Source organism: Lonchura striata, chromosome 1, assembly GCF_046129695.1.
Source record: "Lonchura striata isolate bLonStr1 chromosome 1, bLonStr1.mat, whole genome shotgun sequence".
In the NCBI taxonomy this organism is placed as follows: domain Eukaryota; kingdom Metazoa; phylum Chordata; class Aves; order Passeriformes; family Estrildidae; genus Lonchura; species Lonchura striata.
In genome coordinates, this window is record NC_134603.1 from 51,449,694 (window position 1) to 51,473,986 (window position 24,293).

Here is a 24,293-nt window from a genome sequence, read left to right on the forward strand (position 1 = left end):
ATAAGAGGGAATGCAGGAAGCCTTCACTTGGGAAAAAAACATAAAAATAATTCAATTAGACTATCATGCAAGGATAGAGAAAACTGATTTGAGTTAGGCCTTCCAAATGGAGTTAACACATTCATGAAAACCAGGTAGTTAAATGGTGAAATTTTTGAGTAAGCATTCCCATTTTTCTGCCCCTTGCTGTGTCTACTAGTCAAGTATAATTTTCATAAAAGTATTTCTAGTCAGGATAACTCATCAGATACAATCTCTGGTTTCTCCCTGGTGTTTGAGAGGCTCATTAGGGATATTTGATTTAAATTCTGGATTTAAAAAATAATGTATTTCTGTTTTCTGATTCATTGACTGCAAAAAAAAAAATTGTGGGAAACCATTCATTCATTCCAGAATGAATATTTAGAATTTTTTTTTGATATTTAACATTAAAATGGCAGGTTTTGCAAAGTGCTCAGAGAATGTGCAGAAGGTAAATGCCAAAACTAAGGGAAAAAAATTAAGATTTGGGTAGGAATACGTGATGTCAACTTTGAGCTAGACTTTTAACTTAGCTCCACTCTTGGCTTCTGGCTATCATAAGAGCTCTGACAGCATTTTCAGCATGGCCAGGACACTCTCAACAAGACACAAATGGGGATTTGATTCCCTCTGCAAGAGGGAAGGTGGCCTCTCTGGCCTTCAAGCCTTTGGTACCAAGAAGGGTGCTGCTGCAAAGCTAACCTGGATGCAACTGCCTGGTGTGGAGCAGGAACATGAAGTACAGACTACTGAAACACCTTAGCAGAGATACTCAGCTCAAGGCCTCACTGCATTTCTCAAAATAATTTTATCTGAGAATACAAAAAACATTGAAAAGTTATCCCCTTTCTTTTTATGTAGTTTACAAATATTTGGCATTTGATACGGAGCAATGACTGTATGTGTGAGACAGATACGAAACTACCCAACAAACCTCAGGAATGAGACTCTAGCTTTGGTTTACAGTATTAAAAAGAAAAGGTTATTAATTATGTCCTCAGTCCAGAAAGATGCTCAGTGCCTTTTTCAGAGTAACTTAAGAATCTTTGGCTTTCAGGAAGCATCAGCACTAGGGCTAACGAGAAGCAGAATCATAGAATCATTCAGGTTGGAAAAGACCTTCAAGATCACTGAGTCCAACCATAAACATAACACTGCCAATTCCACCACCAAACCACATCCCAAAGTGTCACATCCATACATCTTTTAAATACCTCCAGGGATGGTGACTCAACCACTTCCTGAGCAGCCTGTAGACAGAGATGGCATCGCTATTCTTAGTTTTCTTGTGCAAAAGTTAGCCTACACACTTTCTCTTCCATGCAGTGGACACACAGTCATTTTTCATCCTAAAAAATGAAACTGGGTAGTAAAGCCAGCATCTAATGACAGCATTTTGTCTGCTTTGTTGTGTCAGGCGAGTGAAAACCGGAAGCTCCTGAACGCTCTGAAGGGTTTGCTGGATGACTTCCGCTCGGAGCTGCGGGACGAGGAGCGGGAGCGCCAGGGGCTGCAGCAGCAGTACGCCCTGCACAAGGCAGCCTGGGAGGTGGAAATCACTGAGCTCAAGTGTCGCCTCCAACAGGTAACGTGCCCTAAGTCCTGTAGAGAATAGCTGAGGTGCTTAATGAAACAGGAAATTCATGACAGAAAGGGGGCTTTATTCATGCATTTTATCCTGGTGTCTGAAAGTCCTCACCTGAAGCCTGACCAAAGCTTTGCTGCTTGAGTTGCCTCTTGGATTTCCAGTTGTCCCAGCACAAAGGACAGTCCACATGCAGTGACGTAGGTGAGAACAAAGGAACTGAACTTCTTGCTGTATTTTCTCAGCAGAGTTGGGTGGTCATGTATCAGCTGTGGTAATGATACATGTGGGTGTCTATATTTATTGGAGAGAAAAATGTCTTGTGGTTGGCATGCTCACAATTAGTTCATCACTGTGCCTTTGTGTGTAACAACTGCAGTATTTGATTTATAGCAGAAAAAAGAGTGATTCAACAACACCGAAGTGATAGATAATATATTGATATTAAACCAGCCATTCAAAGCTACTGGTTAGTGATGGATGGCACCCCAATGAAGAGAGCTCTCGCTACCTGCCATGGGATATTGTTAGAAGTATTTGTGTAAAACCTGGTGCCAGGTGTTCCAGTGTCATTTATGGCAGCTCACAGAAGATGTACTGTTTCTGAAGCAGCATGAACACAAATCAGCAAAAATCCCACAAGAATTTATTTCCAAAGCTGATGGCATAAAAGCTCTTACTTTACACATTGAAAAAGGAAGGGGTGGGAGAATTAGTACATTCTGATCTTGAGAAAAATCATAGAGCTCCTCTTCAGAAGGAAAATATAATAAAAATATTCACTGTTGGAAGGGTGGTACATTTAGAGGCTCACTGTGACACAGAGCTGAGATGTGAGTACTGCTTTTCCTGTCCAGGTACTGCAGGCTGCTTTCCCAGAATGAAGGAGGCAGCTTTCATTTTTAGCAGAGTCTTCTCCCAGAAGATTCAAATTCTTAGTTTCGCTGCTTCTCAGCACGCCAGCATTTCTGAACAATGTATCACTTGAAAAAGGAAAAAAAATCAGTTCCTGTTTTGACTCCTTTTAAAATGTCTTGGTGACAGATTTACCTTAGGCTTGAGATGGCAACAAAGAACAATACTTAGGGAAAGTCTGACCACAGAACTGCCAAGCTTTCCTATTTTGCCTTTGCATGGGCAATAAACTTCCAGGCTGCTACTTTGGCTGGTGTTTGGCACCAGGATGGTGCTGCCACTCTTGCTCAGGGGTTTCCACCCTTCCTTCTGGGGCTTTTACCAGTCTCTGCTACCTCCACTGCTCTGCTGGAAATAATATATAACACTTGGTAATTACTGGGCAATGGGTGCTATTTGTTAGGGAGTTAGTGTTAGGGACCAAACCCTGTGTATGCTTTGAGAATTTGCATTGAGGACATGGGACCCATTAAAGATATGGGCGTCCCTCACTAGGATGCTGACCAATTGTCCAGCTTCAGGATGCCTGGGGTGAATATAATATATCATATCATATCATATCATATCATATCATATCATATCATATCATATATCATATAATGTTGTACACAGGTGTGAGAAAGATGATGTCATGTTGACTTTGTTAAAATAGGATTCTGCTATTTCAAAATGGAATTTTTTTTGTTTGGTTGTTTGGTTATTTGAAAAAAAAAAAAACAACAACTGGACTCTGAAAATTAGCGGTAGAAGATGCCGGTGTTTTTGAGATTTCCCTGTCACTTCAAGTGGGTGTAACAGGATGTTATCTGCAGCTCAGTACAATTTAAGTAACTCAGGCAGTAATCTCTCAGTCAATTGTTTGGGAAGGCTATTCCAGAGACTAGTAAGCATCACTCCTGAATCCAGTCTGAAATTTCTTTGCTCAGAAAGTTTGGGCTTATTTTCCACAAAGGGCAAGGTGAAGGTGTTGTCCTTCACTCTTGTTAGAGGAATATGCTTCCCAGCAGACCTGCTGCCTCTCATTTTTGAGGACAACATTAACTCCAGAGGTGGAAATGAGTTTTCACTTCATTTCACCTGCAGAGCTAGGGGATGAAGATGTATCCCATTCTGAGTCACACACACATCTACTGAACTGTCAACACAAGGTCAGATTCCAAGGATAAATTCTTCACTCACTTGAAGTTACACAAAACAATTGAGCACTTTTTCCCTCTGACAACAGTCCAGCACTGGCCCAGCTTGATCAGAGAAGTTGTACAATCTCTGCACTTGGAGGTTTTTCAGGATCCATCCGAACAAAGTCCTGTACAACCCATTCTGATCTCAGAGTCCATGTTGGAAGCAGAAGGTGGAACTAGAGACCTCCTGAAGCTTTTGTTTTCCTATGAATCTATTGCCTTGGGCCAGCTCTTCTGATCTGTTTAAGCTGACCCCGATCATGAAATTGAAGAAGGGAGGGAAGGTGGCATCAGATAACTGCCCTTGAAATCAGTTCAGAATCCAGAACCTTGGAGATGGGAGGATGATCTTGGTGCACCTGCTGCTGTTGCTGCTAACACCTTCTCTTGTTGGAAGGCAGGAGAGTCATACAATAACACCACTGCTGAGCGTTGTTGTGGGATAAGCCTCCTCAGAAGATGAATTCACATTCCTTAGGTTTCAGGTGAACTGAGCAAGAACACAAAATCAGAGCAGTAGCCGAGGACATTGTTCTGAAAATTGTCTCAGAGATAATGATAAGGTTGGAGTTTATCTCCATGTTTCCTTCATTACTGGTACCTATATACCCATCAGAAAATCGTAACTGGTGCTTTAAGAGCATGTACTGGTAGAGCTTGAGAAGTTATTTTCTGTAGTTTTCACTGTCTTGATGTTAAAACTTTTTCCATTCTAAAAATATTTGATCATTTATTGAGATCTTAAGATGTAATAATTGCTATTATTCTGCCATTACCTTTGTAAAGTTAGGTCTTTAATGCATTTTCAGGCACAGGTTTTTATTGCAGAATATTCCTAGTAACATTTGACTTTATTGCTAGCTGGAAGGGAAGAGTGAGAATACCTCTGGAGAAACAGGTCTCGGTTTGGATGCAAAGGGAGCTTTTAAAAGGGAAAGAGAAGAGCACAAGAAGCTTCTGGCTGACAGTCACAGTGTGGTGATGGACCTCCGCTGGCAAATCCAGCACAGTGAGAAGAACTGGAACCGGGAAAAGGTGGAGCTCTTGGACAGGCTTGATAGGGACCGGCGAGAATGGGACCGTCAAAAGAAGGAGCTGCTCAGGCGGATAGAGCAGGTAAGGAGCTGTCAGGTAAGGAGTCACCTCGGGTGAGCAGTGCAGTCTGAAAGAATGAGGCCATTGTACCATTACTACACTCAGGACAAACTCAAGGGACAGCATTAAGAAGCAGCACAGGAATGATTTTGCTTCCTTGGCTACATCAATGTTTCTCATGTTACGAAACAATTTATGTACACAAGGGAGTAAAAGGAAAATGCTCATAATCCCTATAAAAGACCACTTATGAGAAATCAGCTCTAGGTTAGAGGTCATTTCCTCATTTCAATTACCCTGGATGAGCATGGTCACATTCTGTTTGAAAGCTTTAGTGCATCTCTGTGCTAAAACACTCAACCCAAAGAGATACTCAGGTTTTGGTACACAACTTCTTGCTGGAAGAGACTGTTCATCCATGAATTTGCCACCAAAGATGCAGATGCTGCATCTGTTCAGTCTCAATTGAATTCTCTTTCTCTGGAAAAGGAGCACAGGAGTTAACATGAAGAGCCCTAACTGATAACAAACACAGGTATCAGTACTAGATATTCAGAAGAATATTGGTCACATTAATTTTTTTATCACTTGCAAATCTGGGAAATGCATACCTACCCCCTTTTTTCGTGCCTATCTGTATTTTCATCTGCTTAGTATTAGAGACAAATAATACCTAATGAATTTATTATCAGCCTGGAAGCCACATAAAAAATGAAGTTTTATGAGGGGAAGTTAAAATACCGTTTTTGACTGAACATTGTTCAGCTCTGAGTCATGCATTCCAGGAAAAGCAAGAGAAACAACTGAAATTGTGGGTTCTCAGCTAACGGAATTCTTTCTGTCCTTAGGACATCAGAAATGGATGACTTGTGCATGCTCTTTAGAGAGCATTATACTTGAGAAAAGCACAGAATGGCCTCTCAAGTTTAAATCAATGAAAGCCCGGTGTACCTTCATGATCAATTTTTGAAAAGGATTCAATGTCTGTGTCTCATGTTCCCACATCAGGGCTGAACGAAGAAGTTAAAGAAAAGACACCAGGCTGGAAATATTATGAGTACAAGACAACCTTGGTTTGAGCTGTGGCTATTAAACCCACAGAGAAGCACTTAGGAAAATCCCATGCTCATGTGGGTATTTCTAAAATCAATGCTAGAAGTATAGGTCTGAGTGGACAGTGCCAAACATGAAGGTTTTATAGACCAAGAAAGGTGATTTTTGAGCTTCTAAATTTCAAAATATCAACAAACAATATTCTGAATTTTTTAATCTCTTGAATATCTGAGGGGTTAAGTGTGTACTCCATGCAGCTTTTTGAGCTAGCCCTTATAATGCAACACAGTAGTGCATCTCCTAAGATAAGACCATCAGAGCCTGTAAGCCTTATAGCAAAGCTCATCATGCAAAGTTTCTGGCTTGCAGGGTTCAGTGGCAGATAGTGCCTTAGTTAGTTTTCCATGGCTTGAGTGAGCTGGTTTCTAACTGTTGGATTGTAGTGGCCAAACTACCTCCTATGGATTCTTCATGCACAATGGCAATTAAATAACCCTTGGAAAATTTTCCAGTATACTAAGGACATAGAAACGTTTTTTTGAAAAGTCACTGGTACCTCTTTGGATGTTTATTTTATTTTTTATGTTTTTATAAATTGCCAGGTTTTAGGTATATCCTCAATAGCTTGAGGGACTTAACCTGGTTAAAGACTGCTTTTTCCATTCCCTGAGAATGGGGCACATTGAAGGAAGCCACAGAGAAATCCCTGTTAATGTTACCTAGCTTTTCATTCTCTTAAAACCTGGCATAACCTCTCAGTGTCATCCTGGGAGAGCCTACAAAAAATAGCTCTTAGCTAGTGCTGGAACTCATTTCTTTTGTTATGTTTCTGAAACCTCTAGGGCTTTAACTATATATTTACTGTGCCAACAGAGTTGTACACAGAATTGGCAATGAACAGGGGAAATAAAAAATATTATGTCAAACTAACTTCAGAGGACTAAATGACCAGAAATAGCATTTGAAATCTTGGCTACCTGCCTACAAAACTTCATAACCCCATCTTTGCTTATAATCAAACATTTCCCTGTGTGACAGGAAGCTTCCAAATATTTGCAAGCTTTTAGTTGAATATTGTCTCAGATTGCAGTCATGCCCTGCTTTATATGGAAACAATTAGTATATCTCTGAAGTCCTACTCCCCAGGGTTTTGGTGTGTGTATTCCATGTATGGCCATACACAGAGGATGAGGAGACTACACCACTGTGTATGTTTGAAACAAAGTCCAAGAGATAGCAGAAGCGTGTGTGCCACATTTCATTCTAATGCTTTATGCCAGTCTGCTTTCACACAGCTCCTGAATAATACATGTATGATAAGAGGGAAGTCACACCAATGTATAAAATATATAAAGTACTTTACTCTGGATGGTGATGGGAATACTGCTGGCATAGAAAAAACATGATGACCTACTTTCTTCAGAGCTCACAGTTGTTGTTTTTTCTTTTTAAGTACTCTGTCACATCATTTCCCCTTAGAGAATCTCCCTCCCCTATGCTCCTAAAGCTAATTGTGCACAGAACACAATGACAAATATTTAAATTCACAAGATCACCTGTATGAAAATTGTGTATTTAAAGGTATAAAAACAAGGGGACTCAAAATTATTACCCATTATTTAAAAGATAGGACAATATTTGTCACTTTAATTCTCCTGTCAGCTCTCTGAGGTTCAGGGAGTAAGGAAGTACTGATACTGTTTTCTCATAAAGATTTCTAGAACATTGTCCTTATAGAATCCCTAAAACTCTGAAGGGCTTGCAATTGGAGCTATCTATAAAGAAAGCATGTAATTACCATTTCTCCTTCTATTGAATCTTGCCCATATACTCAGGAATGGCACCAAAGCTCCCTTGATATATACCTTCCACCCCTTGCCTTTACAGAACACCTCCATTTAATGAAACTGTTTCAGATTTTGTACATCATGAACAAAACACTGAAGATGCATTTCCCTTTCTGTAGACCTGAATCAAGAAAAAAAAATCTCACTATTTTCATCTCAAGTGTAAATTTAATCATTTGGGACCTTAAATGGTTTGGTCTAAATTAAGCACTACAATATCTGCTTATTTTTCCAAACACAAGCAGCAAGATAAATATGTTTTGCAGGTTCTCAGTTTCCAGGGCCCTAGTGAATGACTTGCATATTCAGTTTTTTGTCACTAATCTTAACATGCTGCTCTAGCAAAACATCACAGTTCTTATCAGATTCCTGCAGTCATTTATCATGTTTGAAAGTATCACTTACTTCATCCATACTGTTGCATTTACAATTAAAAGAGAAATTGATAACATAATCTAATTTTAATATTGGCAATTTCACTAATGGTTCGCCCTCTATTCACCAGCTTTTGAAAAACGTAGAGTTAATGGCTTTGATGCTCCTTCTGTAAATATTCATTTTCTTTGAACATGTTCTGCATGCCTAATTCATCCCTTTGACAATGCTGTTCTGTACAAATACTCAACTTTCCAGACATGCATTCAGGCTAGGCCATTTATAAAACAAAGCTTTTGGGTTTTTTTAAGCATAATTTTCCACCTCTGGAAACAAGTGATATACATAAAAGCATAGGCTTTGTGTTGCTGACCAGGAGAAAAATGTCTTTGTTTTGATGAGAAGGCAATTTGCTCAGCCTTCCATCAGCTTTTACTTGTACTGCTATCAAGATTGCTTTTAAATAACAGTCTGTGTTGATTTGTTTCTTTAAAAATCAGATTACAGATAGACGCATTATTTTGTATATACATATATACTCAGCGTGTATATATGTATACATATAGATGTAAATAAGCAAAATTGTGCATATACACATTTAGTCACTCAAACTCCCATGAGTAATAGCATCAAAGTTTGAGAGAAGTCTTTCTTTGTGCAACAACCAGTAGAGCAAGGCCAGCGTCCCTTGGAGGTGCACCCTTGGGGCAGGGCTGTAATCCCCAGGGCATGGGTGCCTCGCTCCTGGGGAAGGACGAGTTCTGCCAAATGCCATACACTAATTGCTGTTCCTTTTAATCTGCCTTGTCTCCAGCTCCAGAAAGAAGCGAGCCCACGGAGAGGAGGTGGTTTGATGTGTGAGCAGAGCGAGAGCAGCCGGCGGCCGTTTACGCCGCAGGGGAGCCTCCGCGTGCCCCGTTCCATGGGGTCCAGGTCCTACTCCGACTCCGACACCATCCAGTTTGATGAGCGGTCGTTGTCCAAGCTGAAGGAGAGCGACCGGTGCAGCGCCACGGAAAACCTCTTCCTGGAATCACTGTCCCTCGACCCCCCCGACGAGCCCGATGAGCATCGCTCTCGGCACCTGGAGCGGGAGAAATTCTTGACTGGACTAACAGAAGTATGAGCTCTTCTACATTTTATCATGCTATTATCTCCTCTGTCAGAATCAATACAGCTCCCCTGCTGTAGGAAGTGAGATGTTGTGTCACAGACACTGCTTACAGTTACCCAGTAGTAAATTTGATATTGACAAGTATTCATTCCTTCTTATAAGCTGATTAGACCAGTGTCAGTCACCTGAGAAACTGGAAGCCAGCCTGAAGGTCCCAAAGATTACTTCATCTTGTGGCCATTCATGTTATGTATGAGAACTATATTTGACACCATGTATTGGCTTAGGAGGTCTTAAATCTTTTCCAATTTTAAGCAGATACATATTTATGAAGAAACATGGGCTTTACTTTGTTAGCCCTTTGTTAGTAAAGCAGTTAGTGCTGTAGAGAGGCATTTCTGATTGTTCTGCCATGGTTGCTTTCGAAACAGATCAGCATGAGTAAGTGAGATGTTAAAATAATAAAGTTATTTATCAGCAAAGTACCTACCCTGAAGTCACACCATAAAGCTATAAAGATATAAAACACAGTGCTAAAAGACGACAGCAGGAAATGGCAAATGAAGTCTGTGTCCTCCACCGTGGCAGACTTATTTTCATCAGTTCCAGGTCTTCACAGTTTGTTTATATTGCTTCTGAGTGCAACCAAGCATCCTTGTCCCCAAATGCTGATATAAAACTAAAGGATTGAGAAATCAAGTTCTTTGAGAGGAAGAAGAGAAAAAAGGATTAACAGAGACAAGAAATGTGACTGTCTTTTTTACATAGCTGTAGGTAGCTATGAGTTCCAGTTAGATTTTCTTCCCTCCGTGCCGTAAGTGTATTGTTGGCAGTGTGGGATCCCATATTTATTATTTCTTAGCCTTTTTTTCATACTTGTCCAAGTGTTCAGTGAAGAATGTTGGTAACACTATCAGGGAACTAAGTTTTGTGCTTAATTTTGATTGCTGTTCCCATTCCTTCAAATTCAGTCTGATTTTCAGAGAAAATCTCTTCCGTTTTCTGATATTACCACCATTAACAAAAGGATGGGCAGCAAAATTTGCCCTTGATGATATCTGCATAGCTTCTTTCCTTCAAAGCATATTTTAGGGAAACCTGGGCAAAGTAATTTTGCCTTAGAGGGTTTGCTGAAGCGAGACTGATGGGAGTTTAATGAGTAGCTTAACTAAGAATGCACAGAGGCAGCTTCAGCTTGCTGACTCTACCTTTCACTTATTTTCTTTCTGGTACTAACTGCAGTAGAAGTCAATCCAGCATTCACCCTGACTATGCATTCAGTTATGTCAGATTTACTGACCTGCAGTAACTCTACTGAAGCCACCAACATTATTCCAGAATTATACCACAGTGAATGCAAGGAGGATCAGTTTCCTACTATTTTTTTCCCTGACCCGGGATAAATACCAGAAAGGTATTTGCTGAGTTAAGCAGTGCTGTTTTTAAACAGTCCCAAACTGAAATGGACTTTTGGTAATGTTCTTGATTTCACAAGTCAAATAAAATACGTACAGTACCAATGCTCTGTTTTTTCCCCGATCCTATTTTGCATTCCCTGTAGGTTACTTAGAAATATAAGTAAACAGAATAACTGTAGCACAAATGCTTCAGAAGTAGCTATTTAAAACCCCAACTCATTATGGGAATTGTCACAAGGAAATAACTGGGAAATAAAAACATTTTAATGCTGTTAGCAAGCTGTAGGTATTCCATCTACAAAACAAGCCAGTCTTCCCACACATTTAATATGTCAAGCTTAAGGAATTTTAATTGGTGTGCTTGTTGGTTCCTAGAAAACGTATAATGAAATATTATGTCAAAGGAACTCAGTTTCTCTTTTATTTCAGCACAGCTAGGCTTCTTGCATAAAGTAGGTTGCCACCACAGAAAAAAGGTCACTCAAAAATATATAGTCTGAAACAATATATTGTGGGGAAAAAAGTCTTTTTTGGCCTACATCTATTTGTGATTGCATGGGAATATAAAAGTTCAAAGCTGTTGTATATTTGACATATAGGCTTTACCTGTGCAGTGTGTTATCCTGATGGGATTGCCCACTCTCCTGCCTATATATAAAGTGAAGAATATCCCCACTGGCACTTTAAAATCTATATCAGAGAGAAAATCAGACACTTTTTAGAGACAAACATACCCGGTGGAACTAATGGGAAGAGAATGACACAATACCCATAAGCTAATGCTGCCAACACCTTTAGAAATAACTTATCCTGCTTGTTTCTGTTTTCATTCAGGAGGAAGAAACACACAAAGGAAATCTTCAAAGGTGAGTAAAACTTGCAAGAGAAAGCCCAGCAAATACTCAGCTGCTGGAGGTATGACTCTCTGCACCCAAGCCACAGGCCAGGACATAGCCTTGCCACCTCCTAAACAGCCTGCAAGCTAGATTAAAGGATGCACCCAGGGATTCATTTGTCTCAATATGCTTCAGCTCTACTCTGGTTAACTTGGGCCACATTCAGCTGCTGTGCACAAAGAACAAACTATGAAAGTGTATGAAGCTGCACCTTACAGTTAAATCTACTCCTGCAAGCAATGCAGTACACACTGCAGACATCCATATGTAAAGGAAAACACTTGGTGCTGAGGACATGATATGCTGCTGCATGTCAGGGATATTTTGCTTTGGACTGGTTCTGGTCTTATCCCGTGGGCTGAATACGCACCAAACCCTAGAATGCATTAGTTGTGCTTCTGGAGAACATCTTCAGCTCATTTTCATCCCAAAGGAATGAAGCCTCTGCTCTCTGAGATTGCTCTCCTGATGCAAACCAGAGCATCTTACTAGGATATCCATTTAGAAACCATATTCACCTGAATCCCTAACAGAGACACACCCTAACTACAGCAGGACCTCTTGATTAAAAACTCAGTGTGATTTGGCTCTATCCTTTGGATCACTGACTTCTCAATGAGTTACCTCATTGAACCAGCTACACTTATTTGCATTTTCATTTAGTCCCATTCAAATTTTTTTTTCTTAAAATAAAGCAGTAGAATAACTCATCCGAATGCCTGTGATTTGTACAAATTAGTAAAATGCGAGAGAGCCATTCAGCATTATCACTTAGAGAGATTCCGTTGGTTAAATTTCATCATGAGCTCAACTCACCAAGCCAGTTCAATGTAGCAGTGTTTTTGCTGGATGTCCCACATCACTGCACTCCAGCTGTACAATATGGGCAGTCTCAGGAGTGAGCATGGACTTGATGATTTCCCAGCAGGTCAGAAATACTCTACACTTGCTTTGAAAAGTGTGCCTCTTATTGTCACAAACACTCATTTCCTGTGAATGGTATAATTCTGAGATACATCCTACTCCTATCACACTACAGATATTTGCCTAGCAGTAATCCATGGGAAAGCAGTAAATTAAGAACCTCTAATAAACCATTTGGTACTTTTAATGGCATATCACAGATGTTTGCATTCACAGCTATATCAAAGATAAGTAAAAGGGGACTTAAAGAAAGGGCTAAAGGAAGGAGAGTAGGAAAACGTTTTTTGCTCAGAGGGTACTTGAGCACTGGAACAGGCTCCTTAGGGAAGTGGCCATGGTATCAAGCCTGCCAGAGTTTAGGGTGTGTTTGGACAATTCTCTCAGGCACACGGTGTCTTTTTCGAGGTATGCAGGACCAAAAGTTAGACTTCGATGATCCTTGTGGGTCCCTTCCAACTCAGGACAGTCTATGATTCAATGATTGAAGGGTTTTATATGTCAGGATGATGAAAGTTGGGTTTCCAGAGTTTTGCTGGTGAAAAGAAGTTACTGTGCAACAATTTCAGGCACAGGAGTGACTCTCTTGTGTTCCTCTCTCCAGGGCAATGTCTGTTTCTTCCATGTCCGAATTTCAGCGCCTGATGGATATTTCTCCATTTCTACCAGAAAAAAATTTACCTTCATCTGGCAGCAAAGATGATATAACACCTCCCTTGTCTCCTGATGATCTGAAATACATTGAGGAGTTCAACAAAAACTGGGATTACTGTAACGCTAAGAACCATGGTGGGGCAACTGAGAAGCCTGCAGAGAGTTGGGCAGAAAGGACAGAAATTGGAAAAGCCGGGAATGATCCTGCTTCAGATCCATTCCAGGCATCCTCATGGTACCTCACCACCAGTGTCACTATGACCACCAACACCATGACCAGCCCAGAGCACTGCCAGAAGCAGCCAACGAGGAGTCACAGTGTAAATGACAAAATGGGAGTGCGGGTATTTCACAGCCCACCGGTTGTCCGTAGGTTCGATAACTCAGTGATAGCTGGCAATGAAGGGAAAAGCCAGGCTGAGCCAGACTTCCTGTTTTCTGTGACCAAAGCTATGGGGAACGTCACTGAGACAAAAGGTGCTTCCTCGGATATGTTTGGAAGGTGGTCTTGTGACCTGGCCAAACACCATAAAGATTTTCTGGAGAATGGTCTTCATCCCATTGAACGTCCTATTTGCACTACTGTGGGCTTTGCCTCACCCTTGCACAGCTTGGAGATGTCCAAGAACATGAGTGATGACATGAAGGAGGTCGCTTTCTCTGTCCGGAACGCAATACGCTCCAACTCCACAGAGCCTCAGTTTAAGGACACGGCGTGCCAAACCAACGGCATGAGAACGACAGGGACGCAGACCACCCAGACCATCAGCGTCGGCTTGCAGACGGAAACCCTGCGCAGTATCACCAGCAGTCCACACAAGTGTCTGACACCAAAGGGGGGGTCCACACCTGTCTCATCACCATCCAGAAGCCTAAGAAGCAGGCAGGTAACCCCCGTCATTGAAAAGGTCCAGGCTAAGTTTGAACGCACATGCTGCTCCCCCAAATACGGCTCTCCAAAGCTGCAAAGAAAAGTCCTTCCCAAATCAGACCAGCCAAATAACCGGACTTTGCCTGGCACGCCTCAGAAAGGATTCAGTGAGTCCGCTTGGGCTCGATCGACTACCACACGGGAGAGTCCTGTCCACACCACTATCAATGATGGCCTGTCCAGTTTGTTCAACATCATTGACCATAGCCCCACCTTTCACGAGACCTTCCAAAAATGCTCCAGATCTGGCAGCCGGTCCAGGTCAGCAGAACCCAGAGCAGAACTGGGCACATTGCAGGAGCCATGTACAAATGCCCGTGGCAGATCACCCAGTCCTCTCCGTCTGGGGACAGAGACACAAAAGGAAGAAGGATCTGAGGTGACAAGTATTAGGCAGGACTTATCTGCTCCTCCAGGGTACACACTTGCAGAAAATGCTGCCAGGATCTTGAATAAGAAACTTCTGGAGCATGCCTTAAAGGAAGAGAGAAGGCTACGTTCACACAGCCCACCAAATCTTAGCAATGACAACAGCACAGGAGAAATTGTCAAAGTAGATCCAGGGTCCATAGAGGTAATGAATTTGCTTGTTTTTCCTCCTATAGCTAAGTGCACTCTTCTTTGAGCAAATGTATTATGAGATCTCTTGCAGTCCTACTGAGTATTTACAGTGAATATCCTAGTCCTGTCCTGGTACCACCAGCAATTTCCAGTCATGAAACTTTGGATTAGTCACTGAAGAATGCATGAAAGAATTTAATTTCTATCCTGGCAGCTTATTTGGCTTGAAAGCATCAGAAGAGTTTTATCCTTTATGGGATAAAAAATGTTTTTTCCCTGAACAGCTGGGATAAGGTTGTCTGTCACAAAATACACCACAGGTTACAGATGCTCTAGGGACACTGGGTTTGAATAAATTTTTATGCTGGATGGAAAGGTAGATTCTTTCTCCTACACAAGAATGGGTCTTAACAAGTTTTTGTGAAAAATAGTCTTTACAGTGCCCTGGAGCAAACCTTCAGGGCCTTCAGCATTTCTTCCCTGAATGTATCTGATTAAGTTTGGCTCAGGTCTGTGAATGTGATTGAATGGCATGATGTTTGGTACTGACTGCTGCTGCCTCACAAAAATAACAAAAAGCAAAAAATACACATGTAATCAACTAATCTAGACACATACCTATTTAGTGTTTAAGAACTCCTTGCTGGTATTTTGTCAAGTCATCATCTGTTGCAGCAAGTGTGCCCAGATGTTGGGGGTCAGTCTCAGGTGCAACAGCAATCGACAAAAATTGAAGGTGTAATGATGGATGAAAACTTTCAGTTACCAGTATTTAAATCTCCTGTTTCTGGTGAACCTTTGAGAGCACTTGAAAGTCTTACTCTTAAGAAATCCAGAAAAGCTGAATTATGCCCAGCTCTTACATGCATATGTTGCCTTTCTGGTACAGCCATGAAAAGGGGTGTGTATTGCTGGTTGGTGACAGTCCCCAGTGCAGAGGCAAGCACTCCTCATCCTCTCTGCCCTGTGCTGCCCCTTCAGCATCCTAATCTTGTGGTGAGCCTTGGCTCTAGGGAAGCAGCTCCTTAACGCCTGCACACCCCATACATCCACCTTGCCTTTGCTGGGCAGACTCCTACTACCCCTGCCTCAGATACCTCAGAAGGGAAGGTTCAAACCTCGCTTTCTAACTCAACATGTGGCATGAAGGATATCCAGGAATATCCTGAAATCTTTGGTTCACCAAGTGGGTGGTTCTCAGTTCCTTTTTTATAGGTATTGCTCAGATGATGTGATCTTTTTTCCCAAACAGACAATCCAAACCTAAGGATTTATTCCCTATGTGCAGTTTAAACAGATATAAGCAGGGAAGTTTTCCAATTAAAAAAGGAAAATAAGGAAACCACATGCACATTATAAATACTAGTTAGTGAAAGTGGTCTTTGTGCACAAACCTCAGAGTGAATAAAGGTGGGAAGCAGCCTCATTTATTTGACATTTTCCAGCTCTCTCTGTATTTTGTCCTTAGTTTGAAATACTGGGAATACACTACTGGTCTGTATTAGGAAGTGTGTTGTACTCTTAACAAGTTCAATTCAGCTTTGCTTTCAAGTTAACTCTGGAAACTCTTGATTTCCTCCTGTATCTTTTAAATGCCTCAGTAGATTTCAAATATAAATAGATGCATGTCATCCATCCTGTTGGCAAAACACAAAATAGCAACAGTACCTGAATTTGATGCACAGAGAGATTTGGGTCAATGCTATTTATCAAAATATAATTGATCCTTAAAATGGCAGAAAATTGCTCCTTTTTGTGAATTCTCAGTATCTTTTGTCTAATTTTTTGAGTTATGAGCCCTAGAGCTAAGACTTGTTTCTCCTTGCAACTCCTACGTGTTGTTATAACTGTAGTCTACATGCACAGGTTTTGTTCTTTGGCTGCTCCTAGCATTTCTCAGGAATGTGGATTGAAAAGGAAACTGGTGGGCATTTCCACAATGAGCTTAGCTTTTCCTAACTGAGATGGTGCTCTGGAAGATGTACTCAAGGGAAGCGTGGGTTTGCTGCTGAAAAAAAAAATCCACAAATAAGTTTAGACTCTGCAGGTGCCTTGAGTTATTTGTGGATTACCCTGACCGCACAAATTACACTTTGTACAAAGTCTCTTAGCACATTTTGTACAAAGCCAGACACAGCTGTTCAGGGAATTATGATCTTGAAGGAGGCAGGTTTGTGCTTGGGGCAGCGCTGACACAATGCATCCACCCTCTTGTAGATTCCTGCTCTGCTTCCCTCTGACCTGCTGGTTTCTGGCCAAGTCAAGTGCCCTTCTTACCACCAAACGCCTTCTGGGTTCTGCAGCCATAGCATATTAATGACTTTTAAACTTGCATGCAGCACCTGTTGGTGACTTTTCCTCAATTTGAGCTTCTGAGTTGTTTAGTTACATAATTTCCTTATTTATTCCTGCTGCAAATATGAAATCTAGTTCATATATTTATCTGTTTATGTACATGTGTGTGTGCATGTGAGTGTATATGCATACAGAGCAGCAATAACTTTGTGTTTTCTGACTTGCCCAGAGCTGCTTACAGGCAAATTCATATCCACATAGTGTGGCCTACTAGTGTCTTACCTTGCTAATTCACTAAACTCCTATCTTAGGTGTGTATCATAGGATTTATACATTTTACTATTAAAAATGCAGATTAGCATTACCTAATTCACAATGTAAAAGCCTCAGGAACATTTTTGCTTTTATGACTAGCAAGGGTGTAGATCGTGGAGGTTACACAACAGTCCTGGACTGGGAGTCAGACTCATTTCTGGAGAAAACACTGTGAAAGGACCATCCACACAGACCCACAGATGAGAGAGCAGGTGCTGCACCCTCTGCTCATCAGGGCCAAGCAATTGCCACAGGCTTGTCACTGAACCATTCAGCATGGGAGGGGCAATGTTGAAAATCAGGGAAGGTGTTGACAGAATTAAAGGGCTTTTGGTTAAGCTTGAGTTTCTCATCCAGCGTCACTGCTGAAGAGAAACAACAGAGAAAGATGAGGCTAAGAGTTGTCATGAAACCTGAGCAATAGAAGTGTAAGCAACAAACATTAACAGCCATTTTCTTGCTTATTAAAGATTTCCTAAGCAGAAACTCTCTCTTGAAATCAAATGAAAGGAAAAAAACCACAGCTTTATTCCTCTCATAGTAATGTGGTTTTTCCCTAGCCCCAGTCAAGGTTGGCAAAGAAAAACAGGTATCTTTCTCTGCTGAGTAGAAATGTTTGGTTTGTTTATTGTTATATCCACTTCTGAAACTGTGCTAGGATTGTAAAAGGTTGGTTTGTTTGCTTCCTTTCTTTCTAAGTCTTTTTCTTCCAGTGGCTTGGCTTTTATTTTTGATTATTAGTTTCCCTGTGATAATACTGGTAACATGATCTGAATGAGTAGTAACATTGGGAGACTTCTTCCTTGCAGACATGAAATCTTCACTTAAAAAAAATAATCAATTAAAACAGTTCTTTCCAACCTACTTGCTTTCTTTTTCTTTTCTGTCTGTTCTGTCCAGAACCAAACTGTCTTATTAACTACCCCCTGGGGACTCTAACCCTGCCTGCCTCACTGCTGTAAGTCCTTTCTACCTTGTTTCCAGAGCTTTCCGAAGGCGGTCATTCTTGAACATGTGGGTTAACAGAGGGAAATAAATGACCACAACTCCAGAGGTATCGACACGCACCTGACATCCCTGTGGGATTCTTTGTATGTCACAATCAGGAAGAGCTCAGGACAGGAGCTCATCTGCCGTGTCCTGCAGCAGCACAGGCTGAGAAGAGGTCACATTAAGTCAAAATTTGTGCTGTTGGGGTTTTTTGTTAAGCTTTTTTAAAGTGGCAAAATTTAAGACTGGCACAAAGGTATGCAAAAATGCTGGGGAGGGATCCAGATTTCAGATTCATGACAAACTTTTTTTTTTTTTCCTGACAAATGCACAGCACTGCACAAGGCTTCTGGATGCCCCAGGATGCCTTCCCTCTAGTTCTGGCTACAGCAGCAGGTGGAGAGGGCTGGGAAGGAGCTTCAGCACCAGCCTGGGGCTAGAGGCTAAAGTCACCTTTGCTCATTAAGCACTTCTGGGCCCAGTTCTGTCCAGTGGCTGCAGTTGCCACAGTAGAGGGAACATACTGTGCAGATATAAGCTGTGACCATCCATTCTGCTTCAGAGAGAAGAGAAAACTGTTTTCTTTGTTTATTAATATAGACATAGCCATGGTGGCTGACAGCCTGTTTTAGGAAATAGCTAGAAACTGAAGCTGAAATAATCTTTCCCATTTTCAGTGTTCAGGCTAAGAAATGCTGCCTATCCACCTACACCTCTGAGCAACTACCAAACTAAATTACTCACAGGTTATTTATTAAAAAAAAAAAAAAAAAAAAAAAAAAAAACCAACATTTCTAGCTATGACAGCTACATGTAGTAAGGGAGGAGGGGTTTTCACAAACCATTCTGCAGAGTTTCCTTGTCATGGCTGGATTTCCATGCTGCAGGGTGGGGTGACTGGCTCAGCAGCCAGCACTTTCTAAGATTTTGCTGCCAGTCACTTTTGGCCCTGAAGCAATATCCATCACTAGCACAGCCTTGTGTGCTGCTGGACACGTGTACATCACAGATAAGATGAGCTTAACCTTGCTGCTTGGTAAAAGCTGACCAACATCTGCAGGTGTGCTGGAAAGAGGCTTTTGAACGGGGAGGCAGCAGTGGAAATAAATTTTGTTATCTCTGTGCTAACTCTGATTTACTGCTCTGAAACTAGGATAAAGCAGCCAGGAGCAAGCAGCACTATAAAGATATCATTTTAAGCCTCGTTTTTGAAAGAGGCTAAGACAAAACCCGCAAATCTCATAGCCTCATTTCACTGTGTTGTGCTGCCCATGACTGTTGCTGCGCAGATGGGTTTCTCTTAACAAATCTGAGTCTAGTGGCAGCTTTCACAGACCATATGCTGCCCCAGGCACAATGGGATAAGGTGAAGTAAGGACACACACTCAATCTTTTTGTTAGCACCAATTTCTATTTAAGCCTTACTGCTGTTTTAGCAAGGGTTTGTAAAGTTTATGGCACAGGGATGGGGTGGGGGGTGAGGATGCAGAGAGGAGGGGGTGCAGGATGAGGTGCTCTGCAAGTGCTGAGGGCAGCTGGCCATAGCTCTTTCTCAAGCACTGTTGTGCAGCTGTAGATCACCCCATTGGCTGCATGCTGCCCAAAACCCCTGGACTGACCCTTCACTGAGGCTTCCCCAAGTCCAGCAATGCACTCTCTCCAAAACAGGTGTCAGCAGCTCCATTTCTCATACCTCAACTCTATGTCTTCAAAATTGGTCTTTCTGTCCTATGACATTCTTGTTTGGTCTTCTACTGGAACTGAGAAGTTTAATGTCGTATCACCTTGTTTGTTCACTGTCAATCACATCATGTTACCTACTCCAATATTCTCCACCTTAGTCACTATTCTCTTTCTCCATGGGAAACTGTGCTGAATCCTGGCCTCCCTGCTGCCCTGGTATCCCTGCATTTTACTGTGCCACAGCTTTTCCTTTGCATTGTATAATTTCTGGTCTCTCTCTTCATTTATCACTTTATTTGCATGCTGACTTTGGTTTTTATTGAGCTTCCCTGTACATTCCAGTGACTGCTGTTTAGTGTACACATTGCTAGATGCTGGAGAACTACTCTGACTTGCTTTTATAAATTTCAAATTTTGCAGTGAAATTCAGAAGTTTGGCTCTGGCCCTATGATACAGACTTGCTTTCACAGTCACTCATCTTGATGTAGAGAGCATTCAGAGTAAAGCAAAAAGTGCAACTGTACTTTGAGCAAAGTCTGTGAATATTAAAATCATTACCAACTTAGTGCCAGGGTGAAAAATCGCAACCACAGATTGTTTCTAATTGCAAAGGCAAGATAACCAAGCCAGAACAGTGGAAACTTGGTGAAGGAATAAAATTTCCAATTTCTTCAATTTCTGTGAATGTTGCCTTTAACATAGAGTACCTCTGAATCCTGCAGTTCAGGCTTCAGCAGCTGGCAATTAGAAGTAGTGTTCCAGAAAATGAAGTCTGTAGGTAAGCCTCATCTTTAACCCAGCTGGAGATCATAACTACCCCTGTAGTCATTATTCTGTGCTAAGAAGTCTCCTGCATGTCAAGTCTGAATTCTGAAGGAGGAAAAAAGGAGACGGTGGTTGATTTTTTCACCTGTCTTGCAAATGCCAAACCTAGTCTTTTTATGCTAGGTCAGCACTTAAAGTGTTGAATAGTGGATTATCCTGAATTGTTATGCAAATGTACCGTTCAGCTCTTCTTTTTCTAGCACAAGGAGAAATAGCAATTGAAAGCGTGTCAGCTACTCCAGCTCGCCCTCTTTCTTTCATTGTCTCCTTACCTGTTCCATAAATCATGGACTCGGATGCGATACCTGGAGCCCTCACGCAGCCAGGTGTTCGCTGCTTGCTTTTGCCCCATGCCCTGACACACGCTTAGCTTTAGTTTGGCGGTTTTGTTTCTTAATCCTCCGCGCATCCCGACGGTCTCTAAGGCAAGTCACTAACCTCTGTTTTGCTCTCTTGGCTGCCAAGGAACTGCCTTGTTCTGCACTAGCCCCGTCCCTCCAACCCTGCTTCTCCCGGCCAGAGAGACCAGCGAACCGGCGCCCACCGTCACGATGGGCCTCACATTCCCCTGCTGCCTCACAGCCGCAGTCCACCGGAGACCTGACTTCCTCAGAGGGGTGTGGAAGCAAGGAGCTGCTGGCAGAGACCCCCAGCCAGGGCGGCGAGCCGGCCTGACTGCGCTGGCCTCCGCCAGGTCGCCCGCCAGCCGTCTCTGCCACGAAGGAGCGAGGTCCGCTTGGAGAGGTCAAAGAATGTTCTCAGACACAGCTGCTGAATGTGCAACCTGGGAAACAGAGGTGTTTCTAGAATGAAACAGTTTATGTGCCTGTAATAACTTAATTTTTTTCATAGCTGAGAGAACTATTTTTGTCTCCATCTTTTCTACATACAGTATATTAACAAAAACGACAAAAAAAAAAAGGGTTAAAATGATATAAAAGTAAGATTTAAAATAAAATGTAAATTAAGTTTTAAGGGAATTTGAATACTTGCTCATGCTCTCTCCAAATATTGACTGCCTTTTGGTTATATTTGCACTGTTACGTTTTCAGTTTTAGTTTTGGGTATTTTGGGTTAGGTTTTTTTTTTTTTTAATTTTTATTTCATGTAAAACTAGGGTATTAAGTTAATTTTATTCTATTTTAATGTCAGTGTTATCGGTTTTTAAAGGTAAAATTCTTAAAGATGCTTCAACTGTCTGAAGCGATACCTTTTAAGTAGTGAAGAAAGCCATTAAGCTCGTTCACTAGACTTGTAATTAATTGAGATGGAGGGGAATACAGGTAAACACAGGTAAATGTGTAAAAAAAAAAAGAAAAGAATGCCTCAGAAAGTCTTACAGAGTTAGCTGTAAAATACACCTACAATACTTGACTTGCATGCCTCTGGGTCCTCGCACTTTAGTGCATGTACATACTGCTACTGTACCATCACATAAATGTGAGTCAATCTGTTTCACTGTAATATTGTTGTGAATTTACCTGTACTGTACTTTTATTGTTGGTATTCTTGCATTGACTATACAAAAAAGAGTTTTTAAATTATTGTTAGCAGTTCAACTGGCTATGTACAGCGTTTACTGAGAACTTCCTTCGTTTTGGAAAAACCATGGAAAATCTCTGGGCATACTAAATTGTAACTGGTCTTGTTTAAGAGTCTGTTTGAGACCATGTGAAGTGGAAATAAAACCCTCAGTATTTACAAGCTGCTCGAGTGCTTCATAATGATTTTTTTATGATAGTACTTCTCAGATTCATTTAACTGGGGGACATAAAAGCCCCTGAATTCCTCCTTTATTCATAAGGGAAGAAAAAAAGCTTCCTTATATTAAATAAATCACAGCAAAACCAAATATTATGCTGTGCTCCATGGACTCCTGTGAACACTGGGTCAGATCGTGGGAAGCTTTCTAAATTCCCTCCCTGAACTCCACAAAACATCTACTCACACAGATTGTAGGACCTATCTTCTCAGTTTCCCTGAGGCACTATGGCTTGTTGTTTTCTTACTCTTGGGAGTGAAAACCAGCCAGCTAAATGGAACACCAGAAATATGACATGTCCAGCATTAATCTAAGCTTACTTACCATCTGCATTACACACAGAGACCAATAACCAGGGCTTTTGTAAAACTGAAGTAAATGCAGCCAAGAATTCACGCTTCTGAGAGGTGGAAACCTCTCAAGCTACTTTGCCTAGGACCATCTGTTTGGCCACATGCTTTCTCTGGAGCCCCAGAACTGCTCTGACTAGTTATCCCATTGCTGAACCGGCTCATTCCCATTCTGTTTCCTTAGCTGAGGTTTTCTGAGGCTCATTTGTTGAAGAGCACCATCTGGGCTCCCTAGAAGCCTTCCTGGTTAGCTCTATCAAGAAATAAGCCCTTCACATCCTTCCTGCTGTGTCACAGCAGGCTTTCTAGGAAGTTTAATTCAGCTGTTGGATAAGAGCAAACTCCCTGTCTCCCAAATCACAGCCAATTTAGGTCTAATTTCTCCCATATCAGGTAGGGCTGTGGCTATTGACCTGAGGTCAAAATGTCCACTGTGGGTCATCATTACAAAAATGACCAAATGGGCAGTGACTGAACAGTGCTGTTCTCTGATGGCTCTCTGGTGCCACAGTCAGAGCAAGGGGTGTCCAGTGCCAGTGTGGAGCAGGAATAGTCATGTTAGTGATAGCTGCCTTCCCAGCTATCAAAAAAAACCCTCACTGCCAGCCTTTTTCATGAGTTAAGTATAATCCCCAAGTCTGAATGCCTAAAATTGTCTGTGGTGACCACCCTGTTTGCTTGAAAATCCTCCTGCAACACATTGCTGAATTGCTGCACTAATTTTGGTTTGGGGGTGGAAGGAGGAGAACGTGCAAGAAGTGTTTTGAAGGTGAAGCACAAGAGTCACAATGATTATTGGAGAAGACTAAGCCACAACTGAAAAATCCTTGTTTGTTTTCAAAGTAGCTTTGCAGGGATAAGGGGAAGGTTGCTGCTTCCTTAAAAGCTATTTCTCCTTGATGAAGCAATTGGAAGTTGTAAATGAATGAGCAATGTTGACAACCAGCAAGTAAAAATTATGTTCTTTTTCTTGTGACAGCTGTAATTTTTTTGTTAATTATGCACCAGAAAACTCTGGCCACTAATCTGTCACTTTGATGCCAGGGGATGGTATTTGCCTTTCAAGTCAAGGATATTCCAGTTTGCAGAAAAAGCTGCTGACCATCCTGAAGATCTGTGAGGATAAGCAGCTGCTTGTGGCTTGACAGGTAAAGTGCTCTGAAACACCAGGAATCACTGGAACAAAAGCAAGAGAGAAAGCAATAGCAAGAACGAGAAAGTTAAGCATGACTAGAGATTCTGTGGGCAATCTTAAAAAGAATGACATTAATTAAACATAATCTTTCTAGTCTAATTAGTGAATACAGTGATATCGAGAAATATCCCATGTTTCTGGCTGGCTCTTTGGAAATAACAGGGCTTTTCTCTTCCAATATAACTGCTGGTAGGTTTATGACATTCCTACCCACTTCACATTATTCCATCATGCTCCACAATTACTTACATAAATCATAAAACAAATGACAAGTCTCTAGTCTATCTGAAGTCCTTTTAAAATCTTCTGA

The 24,293-nt window shown here is 41.5% G+C and overlaps 1 protein-coding gene across 11 annotated transcripts in view; it reads left to right on the forward strand.

Moving 5' to 3' along the window:
- The window catches only part of MTCL1 (microtubule crosslinking factor 1), a 100,975-nt gene extending 78,595 nt beyond the window's left edge, over positions 1-22,380 (forward strand). For 7 of the 11 annotated variants that reach the window (XM_077784295.1, XM_031504007.2, XM_031504008.2 and 4 more), the window contains 6 exons: positions 1,439-1,606; positions 4,564-4,818; positions 8,887-9,192; positions 11,439-11,470; positions 13,026-14,580; positions 21,142-22,380. In XM_077784295.1, the coding sequence (XP_077640421.1) occupies positions 1,439-1,606; positions 4,564-4,818; positions 8,887-9,192; positions 11,439-11,470; positions 13,026-14,580; positions 21,142-21,351 (2,526 nt within the window). In that variant the 3' untranslated portion in view covers positions 21,352-22,380. Of the gene's footprint in view, positions 1-1,438; positions 1,607-4,563; positions 4,819-8,886; positions 9,193-11,438; positions 11,471-13,025; positions 14,581-18,077; positions 18,926-21,141 lie in introns of those variants that run through there. The other 4 variants (XM_077784302.1, XM_077784306.1, XR_013340198.1 and 1 more) reach the window with 3 other exon arrangements.
- The last annotated feature ends 1,913 nt before the right edge of the window (positions 22,381-24,293 follow it).